The sequence below is a fragment of the Ambystoma mexicanum genome, chromosome 8 (genome assembly GCF_040938575.1).
Source record: "Ambystoma mexicanum isolate Mex_15411 chromosome 8, UKY_AmexF1_1, whole genome shotgun sequence".
Classification (NCBI taxonomy): domain Eukaryota; kingdom Metazoa; phylum Chordata; class Amphibia; order Caudata; family Ambystomatidae; genus Ambystoma; species Ambystoma mexicanum.
The window spans coordinates 862609264-862626217 of record NC_090929.1 but is presented as its reverse complement, the minus strand read 5'-3'; the positions used below and the strand labels follow the sequence as shown (position 1 = coordinate 862626217).

At 45.3% G+C, this 16954-nt stretch overlaps 1 protein-coding gene across 11 annotated transcripts in view; it reads right to left on the bottom strand.

Moving 5' to 3' along the window:
- CCSER2 (coiled-coil serine rich protein 2) overlaps window positions 1-16954 on the bottom strand; it is a 1037685-nt gene that overhangs the window by 777842 nt on the left and 242889 nt on the right. For 9 of the 11 annotated variants that reach the window (XM_069610752.1, XM_069610751.1, XM_069610750.1 and 6 more), the window contains one exon: window positions 10897-11004. The exons of the other annotated variants lie outside the window; for them this stretch is intronic. In XM_069610752.1, the coding sequence (XP_069466853.1) occupies window positions 10897-11004 (108 nt within the window). The remainder of the gene's footprint in view (window positions 1-10896; window positions 11005-16954) is intronic. 11 annotated transcript variants of the gene reach the window in all.

The window sequence follows — 16954 nt, the reverse complement described above, 5'->3', positions numbered from 1 at the left end:
ACGATAACACCGTTGGTGTACCACATGAAAAAGGGTCGATATTCTCTTCCCTACACCAGCTGCAAAATTTGTTCCAACGGCAGTGGTATAAAGACTTTGTTGCTGGCCTTCTGGCCGAAAGCAACATCTCCATGACGTCATCAGGGAGGTCCCAATCCTTGTACCTCACCCTTTCAGAAGCCAGGCGTGAAGGTTGAGGGTTCTGGTGTCTGGATGGAGAACCTGACCTCCCTTCTGTGAGAGAAGATTCTCCTTGAGTGGAAGACGAATTGGAGGGCAGATGGACATGTCCAGAAGGTCCGGGTACCACGTTCTCCTGGCCCAGTCTGGGGGCAATTAGGATCATGGTCCTCCGGAATCTTCTCAACCTCCTGATCATTTGAGGAATAACAGGGACTGGAGGGAATGCGTAAAGGAGTGGAAACTCCCAGTCCACTACGAACGCATCGCCTAGAGCTCCTCTCGGGGGAAATTCCCTTGAACAGAACAGATCGCACTTCCTGTTGGTGCTTGTGGCGAACAGATCCACCTGTGGGGTTCCCCAAAGGGCGAAGAACTCTTGAAGGACTTCCTGAGCTAGCTCCCACTCGTGGGAGACTGCTCTGCCTGCTCAGAGCATCCGCTGTCAAGTTCTTCTCTCCGGCTAGGTGGACTGCCGATAGAGAGATTCCTTCTTGGATTGCCCAAAACCAGAGCTGCATCGCCTCTCTGCACAGTGGCAGTGATCCTACGCCTCCTCTTTTGTTGAGGTAGTGCATGGCCACCGTGTTGTCCGTCATAATAAGGACATTTCTCCCCTGTACTGATGGCAGGAAAGCTTTCAGCGCTAGTCTGATCGCTCTCAGCTCTAATAGGTTGATGTGTAGTCTGGACTCCGATGGAGACCAACGACCACTGATGGTCAAGTCGTTGGCATGGGCTAGCCACCCCGTTAGTGAGGCGTCTGTGACTACTGTTATCTCCGGCCATGGTTGCCAAAACAGTTCTCCTTTCAAGATGTTCCCTGGATAGGCCCACCATTGAAGGTCGCGGGCTACCTTGTATGGAATCCGGAGGAGATCTGTCATTCTCCCTGAGAATTGCGACCACTGACTTCTCAGTGCCCACTGAAGAGATCTCATTCTCAGGCGAGCCTCTGGCACAAGGAAGATGCAGGATGCCATGAGGCCTAGCAACCTCAAAAAGTCGAAGGCTGGGAGACGTTGGGCATTTTGAAACTTGGTGACCATCTGTAGAATATCTTGAGCCCTCACCTCTGGTGGCGAGGCTTTTCCCAGGGAAGTGTCCAGGACCGCTCCAATGAACTGGAGTCTCTGTGATGGTATCATCTGTGACTTCTTTAAATTGAGGGAGAAGCCCAGTCTGTGAAGGAAGTGGCAGACAATCTAGCTGGGCCTGGGCCTGTTCCGAAGATACAGCCCTGATCAGCCAATCGTCCAGGTAGGGCTAGACGTGGATCCCTTCCCTCCTTAGACTCGCCGCCACTACCGACATCAGCTTGGTGAAGACCCTCGGGGCGGAGGTCAGCCCAAATGGCAGAACTCGAAATTGATAATGAGAGTCGCCAATTGCAAACCTCAGGTATTTCCTGTGTTTGAGATGGATTGGCACATGGAAATAAGCATCCTGAAGGTCCAGAGATACCAGCCAGTCCTGGAGCTGGAGGGCTTGATGGATCTGAGAGAGAGTTACCATCTTGAACTTGTCCTTCCTGAGGAACTTGTTCAATTCTCGTAAGTCCAGGATGAGTCTCAGTCCTCCGTCCTTCTTTGGTATGAGGAAGTAGGGGGGAGCCCTTGTTCCTGTCCGCTACAGGTACCGGTTCTATGGCACCTTTCTCTAGCAGGTCTATAATTTCCTGCAAGAGGAGCGGATCTGGAACTTTTAGAGAGCTGTTCCCCAGTGGATGACTCTGAGGAATGTGTAGAAAGGGTAGGCAGTAACCCTGGCCAACTGTCTCCAATGCCCAAGCATCTGACGTTATAGCCTGCCATTCCGTCAGATGGTGAGTTAACCTGCCCCCTACAGGTGTATTGTGTGTGAAGGCCTCAGAGTGGTTTGGGGGCGGCTGATGCAGATGCCTAGGGGAAAGAGGCACCTGCTGCTGCTGCGGTCTTAGTACTTTTGACCCGTCCACCTCGGGTGGATCTCCTTTGGCCTCTTTGAGCCGGCTGTCCTCCGCCTTTCCCGAATGCGGAATAATAGCGAAAGGACTTTCCTCTCCCAGAGGTTCCTGAGGGATGAAAAGGAGTTTGGCGGATAGCAGCTCCTAAAGATTTTGTTGCTGCTTTAGAAGTCTGTAACTTTTCCAGACTGTCATCAGCCTTTTTCCCGAATAATGAAGAGCCATCAAAGGGCATATTCAAAAGCCTGGCCTGTACATCTGGAGCAAAGCCCGACTTTCGCAACCATGCATGCCTGCGGATTTTTGTACTTGCCGCCATGGCCCTGCTGATACTGTCAGCGGAATCGATGCCAGTTTCGCACATGGCATCTTTGCCATCTTTAATAATTTTAAGGAAGGCTTCCTTTTCCTCTCCTTCGGGTATGCAGTCAGCCGCTGATGAAGCACACTCCCATAGTGTGTGACTGAACCTGGCGAGCGTACAGGTGGCGTTGATGGACTTCAATGCCATACTACAGGCAGAGAAGACTTTCTTCGCCATAGAATCGTACCTCTTGTCATCTCTATCCTGTGGGACAGTAGGGTAAGCGGTCCTACTGCTAGATGAAGTTGCCGCTTGAACCACCAGGCTCTCTGGGGTCGGGTGCTTTGATAAGTATTCAGGGTCAGCAGCCGCTACCCTATACTTGGCTGACAATCTTTTATTGACCGCAGGGATGACTTCAGGAGTTTCCCAATTAGATGCAATTTTCTTTTGTAAGGCTGCATTGAAGGGGACCACCGGGTCCTCCTGTGGGCCTTTGTCTAATATGTCTGTTAGGTCATCCTGTTGAAATACAGGTGAAGGCGCAGACCAACCCATAAATTCAATAATTCCTGCCATCAGGGTTTTATAGGGTGTTTCGGCATGTTCCCCTGGGTCTGGCTTAACAAATTCCACTTCTGGGGAAGTGTCCAGCCCACTTGCCTCATGTAGTGACTCCTGTAGGTCCTTCAGCCTTCTTTCCTCAGAGGTGAAATCCTCTGTAATAGGCAGTGTGGTCCTCTGTAACCCAAATGTTTCCTGGTCAGAATCTTCCCCCCTTCATAAATTGAAGATAGTCCTGGGTACTCTGACCTCTGAAATGGTGTAAAACCCATCTCTAAGGCAGAAGGAGCCAAACTCGTCATTATTGGGCGAGAAAACGTCGATGCCGATGTAACAGGCTTCGAAGGCGCCGAGAACGCCGTCGAAAAAACTGGAAGGGGTCTCGAAGAACTCGAGAGGATCGGGATCCTACTCGAGGGCATCGACGACGGTCTCGGCGTCGTGCCGGAGGCCCTTGGAATCACCGTTGGCTGTGGAGTGGCCTTGGTCCTCTCCTTCATCGGCTTCGAGTCGATCGACCGATGGGTCGAGGGACCCTTCGACAACGGTGTCGATGGCGCCGATCCGTGCGAAGGAATCTTCGACGACGGCGTCCAAGATGGTGCCTTCTTACCCGATGGCTCATGGCGCTCTCGGGTGGAATGTTTCGCCGGGTGCTGCGACTCGCAGCGTTTTGATTTTTTGGGTTTTTCACCCGGGGTATCACCCTCAGCTGTCTTCGAGGGGGTCGAGCCCGCGTTCTCGAAGACGCTTAACATTTTGTTTCTGAATTCCTCCCACTCAGCTTGAGAACTGCGTTTAGTGGGAAAGGAGACCCTTTCTGGAGACACAGAAGACGACGAGGAAGGGGACCTTCGACGTCTCTTTTTTGAGTGTCTTGATCTCGACAAATGGTGGGAGCTACTTCGAGATCTAGAATGGGAATATTTTCGACGGCGAGGAGACGAATGCCTCGGCCGAAGAAACTTTCGAGGAGGTTTTGAGTGACTTACCTCTCTCGAGCTTCCCCTTGCGCTCCTTCAAGGCTTTCGCCGTCATGGACATGCAGTCCTCACACTCCGAACAATGGTGCTCGGATCCCAAGCACCACAAGCAGATCCTGTGAGGATCCGTCAACGACATTTTCTTTCCACAGTCTCGACATTTTTTGAAGCCGGACCATGGAGTCGTCGGTTCGGGTGAGGAAACCATCGAGTACGAGTCGGTATTCATGAGGAATAATGAAGTACATTTGGCAGAAGGAGCCAAACTCGTCAACGATATTCCGAGGCCCCACGAAGCGCGGAAAAACGGAACTGAGCAACGGACGCTGCGCGAGTCTATTTATACGCATGATGACGTCGGCGCCAATACAGAGGCCGTCGAGGGACATCGGCTCGAGGGATGTCGACGCGCAGCGCCCTCTACTGAAAAAAAAATTCCGAGGCCAGCAAGCTGGGAGATAATCTATATTAAAGATAAGGAATAAGTCAGAGGACACAATCCCTTCGAAATGTATTTTGCACAGCATAATCAAAGTATTGGACCCAAACCAGTAAAAGAGATCAGAGCACAACAGTGTGCTTTACCTCAGAAAATTCCGGGAAGGTGCTGTGAGAAATCCTGAATGTTTTTGGTTTTAGTCATATCTGAGCGGTGTTAGGGAAGCATCTCTTCTGTAAAGTTTCACAGCAACATACATCTAGCTACTAGCACATTGGTAGTGGCTATCTTCTTTGACTAAGTTGTGCGACAGGTTCAGGGATCTGAACCCGTCAAGAGGGGGATGGGGACCCCGCTCAGCCTGGGGTGGGAGCGAACTGTGTTTTCATCAGTGCCAGTCCTGCCCAAGTGGCAGGCTGTGGATGTTGAGGATCCCAGACCATGGCCCTTCCACAAGTTCCATCATCTTTGAAACGAGAACAAGCTTTTCTTGCCCCATGTGGGCAGTCAGCTTCCGTTTCTCTTAGGAAACTGCAATTGCCAGAAGACCCAATGGTGGCGAACAGCCCAATAAGCAGAGAGAAGTCACAGAGTTCCAAACTGCAGAACAATCCAGACACTGATCTGGCAATGCCAGTGCCCCATGAAAATTTAACTCAACCAATGGTGTCACCCACCTCAAGACTGCAGCAGCCTCAACATGCTCATCCATAATTACTATACACTTACCTACAACAGGGCCAAGGCATCACTGGGAAGCTCTCATATGAACTGGGGCATTGAAATTGATTCTCACTGCAGTGGGCAGCCACTGACTAGAGCCTGCTGACGCATGTATGAGAAAGGGCTGGGGCTTAAGGCCACTTATGCTTTTGATCATGTGTAACACCATCGCTGGTTAAAGGAAATACAACGGTTGCCCCAGGAACCATGTAGAAGGGAGCCAATGGAAGGGAAAGGGCTGGTTGAACAAGGAAACACGATTGTGGGGGTTTGGGCGAGGTCATGGCAGGAAAAGGAGGATGAATAGTCCATGCGGGATGGTGTAGAAGAGCATGGAGGGTGTTGATGAAAGACTGTGCAAGGTGAGGCATTGGTTGGTGGGAGAAAATTGTCCTTTGGTTTGAGTGTGCGTGCAAGGGGTGCGAGTAGAACTAAAAGATAATAGTGAGCAAATGAGAAGGTGACTAGGGAAGTGAAAGGACAGAATGTGAGAGAAGGTATCCGTGGACTGGATAGGGGAGAGCAGTAGTGTCTAAAAGGAAGAGGAATGAAAGTAGTAATGTGGAGAGGGAAGAGTAGTATTAGAAGTGTGGAGAGGGGTGTAGTTTTGCTGTGGAGGAGGGAGAGACTAGTTGAGTATATTCGGAGGGTGCACGTAGGCAGAGAAACATCAGATGGATTGAAGAGGAAGTGTAAAGGAGAGACAGGGAGTGGAGTAGTAGGAGGAAAGGAAGAGCGACATAGGAAGTGGAATAGCAGTGTGTGGAAACAATGGACCAAGTGAGACCTTACAGTCTGGAAGGCACTAACCCTTACGTTATATTGAATTGGGAAACTTAAGTCAGGGATCACTTAGATTGTTCCCAGAGGAAATTAGAGAGAAGGCATTTGCCTTTAGGTCATCACAACCAGTCAGACATCTTCTTAGATAGCAGTTACCTATCTGTAGTGAGAACCCTTGTGTTGAGGTACGCCCGAGTTAGAGAGGGAATGGCCCGCACTTGCGGTTAGGGGGGTTGGAGAAGAGTAAGAGAGAGAGAGAGAGAGTGAGCAAGACGGCTGACTATTCTGAAGAAAAAAAAATGTAACTATCAGAGGTGGTGTGTTCTTGAGACCCTCTGTGAAAGTCGACAGTTGCCTCAAATCTCAATTAAGATGTTCTCCTCAAAGAGCACACCTTCAGTGCATTGTGGCCAAACATGGGCCCAATGCCGCCCTTCTTATCATTACATCGAAGGGAAACTTGGAATCTCCGAATGAGAGGATGGCTAGGCCTGCTAGTTAGGCTCTAAACCCTGCTCGGATAATTAAGACAACAGACAAACGGTATCTCTTCTGATACATGAAATGATACCAATAAAAAGAATTCTGTCTGTGGCATTCCCAAGGGAGTCGTTTCGTTGGTATAAGAAGGCTAGGAGCTGTATTTTCCTCATGAAGAAATTAAAAAAAAAAGACCCATATTCCACAATTAAATGTTCCTGTGTACCTTGGGTAAAATGTAGGTATTTCAAAACCGCAAATCAATTTCAGAGTGCAATAAAAGTTATGTGTTGTAATGTGTACCCAAATGATATCAATGTAGAGAATACCATGGGCCCCGGTGGTAGAAGTGATAGATCATGCAGCTACCATGTTCTTGATGCCACCTAACAAACTGCAGCATACCAATTGTGTCTAGCGAACGAGTACCAGTATTACACTGCACAGATTATGCAGTGCTGTAAGCCCTCAATCCCAGCGTTCGACAACACGGTTAACAAATCTGCAGCATTCATGAAAATTATAAACAGAAGGATTGTGAATTTGGAAGTGGTGTGGTTGGGAACAATATAAAAATTAAGCCTTCTGGTTAGTGGGTCAAAAAATGTGGAGGTGCACTCCTGTGACTATCAGAGTTACATGCTCTTACACCTAGGAAAAGGAGTGGCAAGGAAAGTCAGAGATATGGCACAATCCTCATCCTTTTGTCAATGGGGGGGGGGGAGAATATATAATAAACTCTAAAGGTTTACAGAGCCAAAACTCATGTTGTAATAAACTACTAGCAGCACATGGTGCTATGAAACACCTTTGGAGATTTTTAAGGGCAAACGATTGCTTTTTGAAGGGACTATTGGATGTTTTGTCTTCCACTTCACAAGAATTAGTGCATAAAGAACTGGAGTTGGACAATATATATTGCAGGATTCGTGGTTTGTTCATTATGAAGCGATTTATGCATAGATAAGTTGTATTTGAAATATTAATTGGGCAATGCTATACAAACCAATTGTAAGAAGTAGAACAGTAGATGTACATGCTTCAAAATGTGCCAGTTACATTATGAAATAAGTGACTCTTCCATCTCCAAAGATAAATCAAAATGAGTGCTAAAGAACAGGACTGGCACAAGAGTTATTTTTACCCATGTTATGGTATTTAATATTTGTATTTTGTCTACTACCCTTGTTAAAGCTTCTGAGTGCTGATGGGTAGAAGACCCTTTAGAAAACTGTAGTCTGTGCAAACATGAAAATAAAAGCGCATTACATTGCATGTGAACAGTAATTAGAATTGAGGTGACTATTCAATTACTAGCAGAGATGACTAGTTTTAAGACATTATAAAAGCCATGCTATGCAGTGTGTTCAGCGCAGAAAGGACAGCCATGTCAGTGACTATGTGACAGCTAGACTGAATTATTTGTGGGGCTCAGCTACAGTCTATGGGTTGCAATGCAAAAGTGGGATGTGATATGATATATATGATATGATATATGGCATTTGTAACGCGCCTATACACAAGTGTTTCATCTGTTCCTTGCACTTGATCCTGTAAAAAACAAGTACTTACAAATGCTTAAGTTTTTGTATGGGTTATATGTAATGTCTGTATGCCACTATTGGAGGTCTATCTGCACTTGGATCTGTAAGAAAAAAGGGTCTGAGGGGCGAATGGGGGATTAATTAGTGGGAAAAGCAGATGCAAAACCTGTGGTGTTGATGGGTGCAAGTCGGAAGCACTGGTCCCCGAAAGCCAATCTGCTTCTTATTGGTTCAGCGGAGAAACCTGAGAGCATGTTATCCATAGGAAAGAGCCCAAGATCTGATAGACTACAGAGCTTTGGGTCTGGTTAGACTATGTTGTGGGAAAGTGCAGGGCAAAACAACCTTCATTCCTGCACTCCTAGCCATGGTCCTATATAGACCGGGCCATATCTCTAGCTTTCAATGCACCTCCCCCTCTCTCCACTCTGCCCCTCCTTTCCCCAACTCACCTCCTGCCTCTCTTCTACCACAGCTAAACGATAGCATGAGGGCAAAAACAGCCATGCTTTATCCATCCAGATGTTAAGGGTGGTCCTTCCAAGCATAGGGAGGGGCCGTAATGGATGAGCATTCCCTGGCACATTGAGAATGGTGGGACATGGAAGAAAAAAAATTAACGGTTACAATTGGGTAACAAAAAGATCAAAAAAGGTTTAGGGAATCAGCCAAAAGCAAGAGAATCCTGATGTGTCCTCAACCACTAACACATGATATTAATCTGCTCCTAGGGGAAAGTCCAAGATGTGTGATCAAGTGTCTCAAGGCATACGAGACACAAACTAGCAGTGAATCCACCTCTCATACAATGATTTACTCTACCCTTTATTTCAGTTTACACACCTATTCTCGCCAGGAGGAAATTCAAGACACTAGGCATAACGCTCGTTAAGCAAGGGGTGGCTAGTTTCAAGTGCATGAGGTTCAGTGGGTGTTTTCCAGTGAATAATGCCGACATGTGGATCAAAACGGGTCTACATTTATAACATTTTAGCTAAAGTCTATTGAACGTGTAACTTTGCATGTCAAATGGTTTACAATGTTGGCAAGCCAGAAATTGAACATTTTCTAACTTTTTGGAAAGTTAAGACTACATTATAGACACAAATCCTACGTTTATCTCTGGCGGGTACACTAGATCGGGTAAAAGGATCAAGATCTAAACCCTGCAAACAAAAGACCTTTGCAAAAGGCAGTCGTGACGGCCGCCCCCAGCAAGGTCTGTCTTTTCCCTCCCCTCTCCTACATATGTCAGCCCACAACCATCTCTTGCTGCCAGGCCCCGTCGCTGCACTGACCCCACCAACCACTTGCCTCAAATGGTTCTGGCATCCTCTTCGGCTTCCCTCCAAGCTGGGTCCTCCAAGAACAGATGTATACCAGGCCACACATTATGACTCAGTCTCTCGTGCCTCGGTTTTTCGAACGCACGGTCTAGAGACCACAACCAGGGTAAAAGTTGGACAAATGGAAATCGGTTAAGTATTGTATATATTTTTTTGTAATTTACAGCACGTATGGTGTCAACAGGGCTTCGTTTTACGTCACATTTTCTATATAAAAATGTGCAAAAAATGTTTGTTTGCTTTCAATTTTTAGAAGCAGAGGTTCTGAAAAACCGAGTCAGATGAACTTTAGCATAGCTTCTTTTCATTATGAAACCTATCTGAGAACAAAGGAGGAACAACCGCAAGAAGTTTTATTTTTCCTTTCAGGAAAACTTGTGGCAGTCCAAGGAGAGAAGGGTCAAAATTGCTTTCGGGACCGGGGGGGGGGGGTGGGAGAATAGGGTGCCAAAAGCTAGTCCCGTGGTGGAGCAGCTTCTTGATTTCGAATACAGAAGCTGTTCCTTTTGGAAAAGGATAGCTGAACTTGCGTGGCACATGGAGTAACCCAAATGGCTCTGTGGCTTAAGATCGGTCAACCTAGGCTAGAGAGTCTCATGCCACAGGAACTGATGAACCTGGAGGCGCTTTGTTGCGCATGCAAGTTCCAGGGGAAGAGTGGGCTGGGGACTAGAGTATCGAACAGCGACCATCAGGAATTGAAGGTAAGATTCCATGAACTGAAATCTGCAAACCGAAAGAAAGGTCGAAGCAAGACCATGTTTAGCCAGAGCTCCATGGAAGCCCAGGCAGGACACTGCAAATAAGGGTCTCTATGAGATACCAGAAGAACCTTGGCAAAACAATGCATTTAAGAAGGGTAAAAAATGTAATGTTGCAAGCTACTAGCCAGGCACAAAACCTACTTGGCCCCTGGCTTCAATGCCAATTCATACGCTCTGCACACCATTCCTTACTATCAAAAGTGAATTATCACTCATTTGTGAAGAGTGCACATTTTCTGACCTTTAACAATGAGTTTGCAAACTGTGCTTGAAACACTGCAGGCTGGGAAACAAAATTTCAAATCCCAGAGTAACTTGAAAGCCTATTTTCTTGAACAGCATGGAGGGAATGAAAGAGTTGCAGCTCGAGTTAACCCGGGCACCTTGAAACACCTTAGACATAAAGATGTGGTTTAACTTGTACATATGTAGTCGTTCTCATTTTGTCGAATCTAGCAGAAGAGATTTTCTTCACTAAATTCTCGCTCAAGTGTTTTGGGAGTGTCTGACCTTTTCAGTCTGAAGCCACATGCGTTTTATTATGATTTGTATGTGATGTTTAGCACTGCCTTTGGGGCAGAAAAGTAAACAATGCATAGAAGACTAGTCTCAAGTGCAATAAAACCTGGATTTTCAGTCACAGGGGTGAAGGACATTGTTAATATAACAAATGCTATGCATGTAAACTTTAGAAAAGTTAAAGTATAAACATTTTAAAGTAATTGGTCACCAAAATGCAAGCTATGCAAAAGAATGAACACTACAACAAATTCACTTTAGACAAAGTAAATCACAGAAATATAGAAAACTATTTTGAATACACAGCAGCAAAAGGACTCACTCGCAACACGCAGTGCCTCATGCTCGGCCAAACAAGTTGTTTCTTCTGAAGAACTTGCATTCTGCAGCATCTTTCCATCCTCCATATCCCCTGCCTGCATAGACCTCTCTGTGTGGAGGAGCAAAACTATCATGTTGTGATCTGATTGGACGATGCTAAAATCTAAGCAACAACACATAGGGTTCCATGAAACTAGAACTACAAATTGAATTAAACGCTAACTCAATTCTATAACGTAATTAACTGTAATATAGCAGTACTGTATGAATGGTCAATGGCCAACCCAACTTAATGTATGCAGTAACTGGTTGCATGCAAACTTGAAAGATCAAATGAAATTGGAGGCAGTCCCCTTAAGAAGAACAGGTTTCCTCTATTTGCGATATATTTCTAATCTGATTAATAAACATCTTCCTGCTCATTTTCCAAAGCACCAATATTGGAGGGACATTTGCTGATTGATACATGGCAGAAGTACTGTACAAAACCTAATTAAAAATAGAGGTTACATAAGACACCCTGGTTCGGTGTTACTCTAGGTAAGATTCAAAGTCATCAACTGTCTATTGATCTAGAAGGACAGGGTCTGTCAAGACGGGACACTCACAGTAATCCCCAAAACATCCACTAGTTTAAAGACATGAACATTCGAGATGGTCAGATCAGAATAGCAATTTGCTTGTTCTGACAAAAATGAGGAAACTCTCCATCCCAGATTTTTCTTAAGAGAATTTTATATTGGTTGGTTGGTACCACCCAAACTCCTAGCTTTTTCCATTCTTACCCTCCAACGGTTTCCTGTCCCTGACTACCCCCCTCCCTCAGGTTTCTTCACACCATTTCCAGACCCCTTTTTGGTTTTGGCTATTCGGTGGTGCTAAAGTGCCACCTATAAGCCAAAACGATTGCAGTGAAGTACAGTAGGAGGGAGAATGGCATATGGAGGGGCAATCAACTCGTGGGTGTGCTTTACTTACCCACCCATTGCCGGCCCACCCCAAGCTAATCCCCATCGCCATTCCCACCCACTGCCTGCCCCTACCCAACCAAACATTCTCCTGGCATCGCATTGAGCAAGTTTGTATCATGCATCAACATAAAACTTCAGCCTATCAGCCGTATTTCTATTTAGTCTGTTTATGGCATACTTGTTGCAGTATGTAAATGCGTTTCTGATGTAATCAAAAATGTCTTAACCAAGCATCCCTTGTAACACTTGATTGATATCTGTTCCATGCACTCTGCACTCTTAAAACAAGCACTGACCAAGCCAAAAGGCTGGACTTGAGGAAAGTATAAAATGGGCGATTTCCAGGCACTGCCATTATATGCCCAGGTAATAACACCATTGTTCAGTTATCGCCCATCTTATGGCCAGGTAGTACCAGTATGAAAGTGTGACAAATGCCAATCCCATCCCTACACAAGCCAAAGCTTGTTTATTATAGCTATCTGTGCAGGTGGCCAGATGAAACATGTCAAACTGTCTTTTTTTAAGTTTATTATAATGGGTCCATCAAACAGCAGTAATCCTTTTCAGCATTACAAATTCCATAACTCAAAGAAACACTAAGAAAAAACACCAAATATTTTTACAAAGAGCAATTAGATTTGTATGCATATAAATATGAACCTGTGTATCATATCATTACCACTTTACATTAGGCCCAGTTCGCATATCATGGCAGATTTAATATGTACCCACCTAGCACTTCAATGCTAGCTTAAATTAAGCTCACTTTGTACACAATTTCCAGATTGTATAGGGTCCTCTTCATGGCTGGTTTACATTATGTTCAGTGTTTAACATTAGTGCTTCTCGGGGCCCAAACACAGTCCCCGTGGTGCACTAATGCCTCTTATTCCATTCAGCTTTAACTGTGTGTTTTTATTTGATTATCCCTTTGTTTTTCTTCCCTAGGTTTTCCAACCATTTGCAATATCTCAAAGCACTAGAAAGCGAGTGTAAGGCAGCAAGTTAGCACTATTTGAAAACACAAAACAAAAATGCATTATGGAAGGCACAGTTTCTCTCAAATGGTCAGGCTTGCCACAATTGCCAAAAGGGGACAAAATGTTACTTCCTGTAGTCAGGAGATAGTTATTTATTTTCATTAAGATGTGCTATTTGCCTACGAGTGAAATGAAGGAAGTAGTGAGGGTTGGAGCCATCTTGTCTTGGAGTCCAGGCAGCCGGCAGATGTTAAAGGGGACTCCTGCTTGCCTGTTCGCCTGAAACCTAAGCCCTGCACCAGCCCCTAGAACTACAAACAGCTAAGGTGATTACACAGCATTTTGTATGACTTTCTACATTGCCTTGTCTTATCAATGCATCTAAGGCCTACCCTCCCAAGCAGAAAGAATGGATCCTTTGAGAAACCTGAAGGCGTCTCACCCACTAGTCCCCAGGGATCTGTCATTCAGGTGGCCAAGACACGGCCATCGCTTTTGGATCCAGTTCCTGTGGGTGGACCAGTGCGGGAGGATCACCTGGGTGAGGAGTCTTTGGGGAGTAGGACACCGGATGGTGAGACAAGGTAAGGAACTCTATCCACCCCCCAGACCCGCCCCTTTACAACACAAACACTTTGTCACGGACAGCCCGCTATGAGAGAAAACAGACCAACACACGAGCAGTATAACTGAAGTCTCCCAATACAACGGTCAGGCAATTACTGATCATCACACACACCTGACTTCCATTACACTTCCCCACACAGATAAAAGGCAGAGCACAAGAGCATAATCTGAGCGAGGCAAAACGCACAAGGAAATAGTTTCCTGACAGAAGCTGAGCAAGAGAGGAAAGACGGCAAAACCGAAGGATTGCAAGAAGGGAAATTCCCTTGACCTTTTCGACAAGGAACCGTTACTTTACAGAGGCCTCAAGAATAGAAAACGTAAGACCAGAAAACCAGGCTGAAGAATCCTGCATTGTGTGTCGGAGATACCGGGGCCCTACTGCATCAATAAAGGCAGGAAGAATCACCAGCAGCCGTGGAACCGTCCTTGGCTCCAAGAACAAAGCAGCTTCAGTGAAATCAACACAGCTGGTGAGCTGGGGAGACCGATACAAGACCGGTCTTGGTTGAAGCCAAGGCTGCAAGCAGCACCATTGTATGGCGGGTGCTGGAACGAACATTTACATGTGATGAGAGACGCAAGTGAACTTGAACGACTGATGAGTGATTGAACATTAAAGCAAGCTACAATACCTTTGACAGAGTGGTCCGGCATTGCGTGGGTGCTCAATCGAAGGTCTCTGTAAGGTATCCAGCTGAGAAGTGACAAAAGTAGATTTGGTCCGAGCCCGGTACAGGGAGATCAATTGAAGGTTTTGTGCTAAAGTGGATCTGAGCCCGGCGGAGGATGACGCGGGGTGAACAATAAATCAACCGATAAGTTGTATAGGTGAAAATCGTTAGAAGAAAAGGCACTTTAATGTTTTGTCGTGTTGCATCAGGCCCTCTGAGATAAGAGACTTTGAATGGCCAAGAGACTTTGGCACAGAAGGCCCTGATTTGAAGTTTTGAACTACATCCTTGTGCTACAGAATGCAGAGAGTGTGCTAAGCTCGAGTGTGCTGCCTTGTCCCATGCTGGAAACTTGGGGAAGGGAAGCCAATGGCTTGACTATCCTGACAAATCATTTCCTGAACACTTTTCTTTTGCATAACATTGTTTCCCACATTATTTGTATTTAGAAGTAAGACTTGGCAATAGGTTTATTAGTTTAGGCCCTTTTATTTTGACACTCGACTAGGACTGTGTTATTTGATGGTCGTAGCTAGCTCCCATCTTAAGATTTAGGATTAGATGGGTGTTTTTCAAACCCAATTGTAGTTCAATAAACACCCTTGAACTATGATCACTTGTGTCTGTCTTACTGTTCGATACCATGCCTTCCTTACAATCCTTTCTCTGTGTTGACCCAGCAAACAGCGCAGTTCCACAGGGCAACCCACACCTGTACCACACTGTAGTTCACTGTACTGGCCCAGACATCAGTTTATATAAATGCCCAACACCAAACTATTGCATTTAGGGCAGTGTCTTCATCTGGGTGTTCCTGTACAGCATATTACTTTATTTGCACTTCTTTGAGTATATTAGTAATTAATGCAGAAGACACTGTTACTCTATCCAGATATCCCAGATAAAGACCACTACATCTCCCTTTTGTTGATTTTCATACACGTGTGCTAGACAAGCGCACTACATACTTTATGCTGCATTTAGGTCCCAGCTTTTTGTTATTTGGGAGAAGGCCTTGTCGAGTAAAGAGTTTGCTACTCAACTTGATCTGTCATGGATACTGCTTCCCTTAAAGAACGCAAACCACTTCATTCTGGTATACAAGTCTTTGCTGGTACTGGAGGGCCTTGAAGGAGAATCTTTTAGAAATCTTGCAGTCATCTGCCTTGGGGACGGTGAAGGCAGTGATTGCAGTCCGAGTGCTGATCCCTAAAATAAAAAAGTTTAAAAACGTTTATGTACATTCTTCTTGAGCCTGCATCTTTGTCATGTTCTCCCTTTTGCCGTAGACATGTGAGAGGTATGAAGGCCCACTCCCGAGAAATCGAGTCATACAGAGTAGCAAAGCAAGATGAATTGGCAGGATAAACATTCACAGGGCAGGGCAGAACCACAGTAAGCAACATTTAAAGGAGATTTGATTTCCCCTACTAAAAAACAATGAGGAGAAAAAAGCAAAGAGCATAAGCATAATGTAAAGAATCTGAAAGTGGCTCCCCAGCGTAGAATTTAAGCTTCCCCAACAGTGGCTTCGAGTGGAAAACAACCAAACTGGGGAGCAAATGTTGCAGGTTCTTGAATGTACTGAATTGACATTTTCTATGTATATAGGAATCCAAGCCAAACTGGTCACTGATATTACCCACTGATAGGGTAATACAGTAGAGTACAGTGAAAACCCTTTGATCAGGCTCCAATGAAGACTGTTAGCAGATAATCCAATATTTTGGATGGCGGAGAACCAGGAAACAGAATAGGATGAGTGCTTATGTGTTTACCAGCACTCTAATCTGTTACCGAGCTTTGAATCTATGTTATCTGCCATTGTATCTAAACGATTGAGGTACTGTTACCAGCAGTGTTTGTTCCCTGTTCAAAGAGTATTCTAGTTAATCGAGTGTTGGTTAACAGAGCTACTGCTGTAGTAAGAATCAATGTCAGCCTGTCAAAATTGTAGGCACAGATGGGAAGTGATCAATCAGGAACATGTTTATTGCAGGTCTGGAAAATCCTATCAACCAATGATGGGTTGTTTCAGGGTCAAACGTGTGACAAAGGACAACATCAGACGTGCGTTTCAGTTGCGGGTTATAGATGTCCGCTTAATGCAACCAGGATCGCCGACAGAGTCAAAGAACTGAAATGTTTAACTGTTCCCTCTGTTCTACTATCCTCCGATTTGTTCTTTCTAGATTTTTTTGGTAGTTAATATCTGCACAACTCCGATATCTGTCCCTGGAAGTCGTCTTTAAGTCTAGGGCCAGGATAATTGCTCAGGGGCAATGCGTTTTTCTTGGAAGAAAAACAAAAGCAGAGAAAAACAGGTTTAAATCCCAGTTTCGCGCTTAGAGACAGGTCTCCGGTCTTGAGCGTGTTACAAAAGGTTAATTGACAACTCTTTCGAACATTGTCTGGAAAAAAAGATTTCAGTTCAGGTGAATCATCTTGCATCACTACAAATTGCAGCAATCTACTGGAACTCGTGGGATTGCACAAAAAACACAGATTGGATACGGAATAAAGTGTTCGATCAAGAGTTGACTGTAAAACATCCATATCATTGATTTGTCTGCATTGCCGTCTAAACTCCGGCCTTCAAATGTGTTATTGTAAGTGACACACGGGCAGAGACCAGAGACCACAAATGCTTTATGTCAAGACTAGTCGGTTGTGCTATCTTTGATTAGGACATTTCAACCGTGTCAACTGTGATTTTCAGGCAAGCTGCAACTTTCTACTGAGCATCAGATCCTACCCTCCTCAGATATCCCAGTTACTCCGGAATACTGTTGGCAAACTTAATG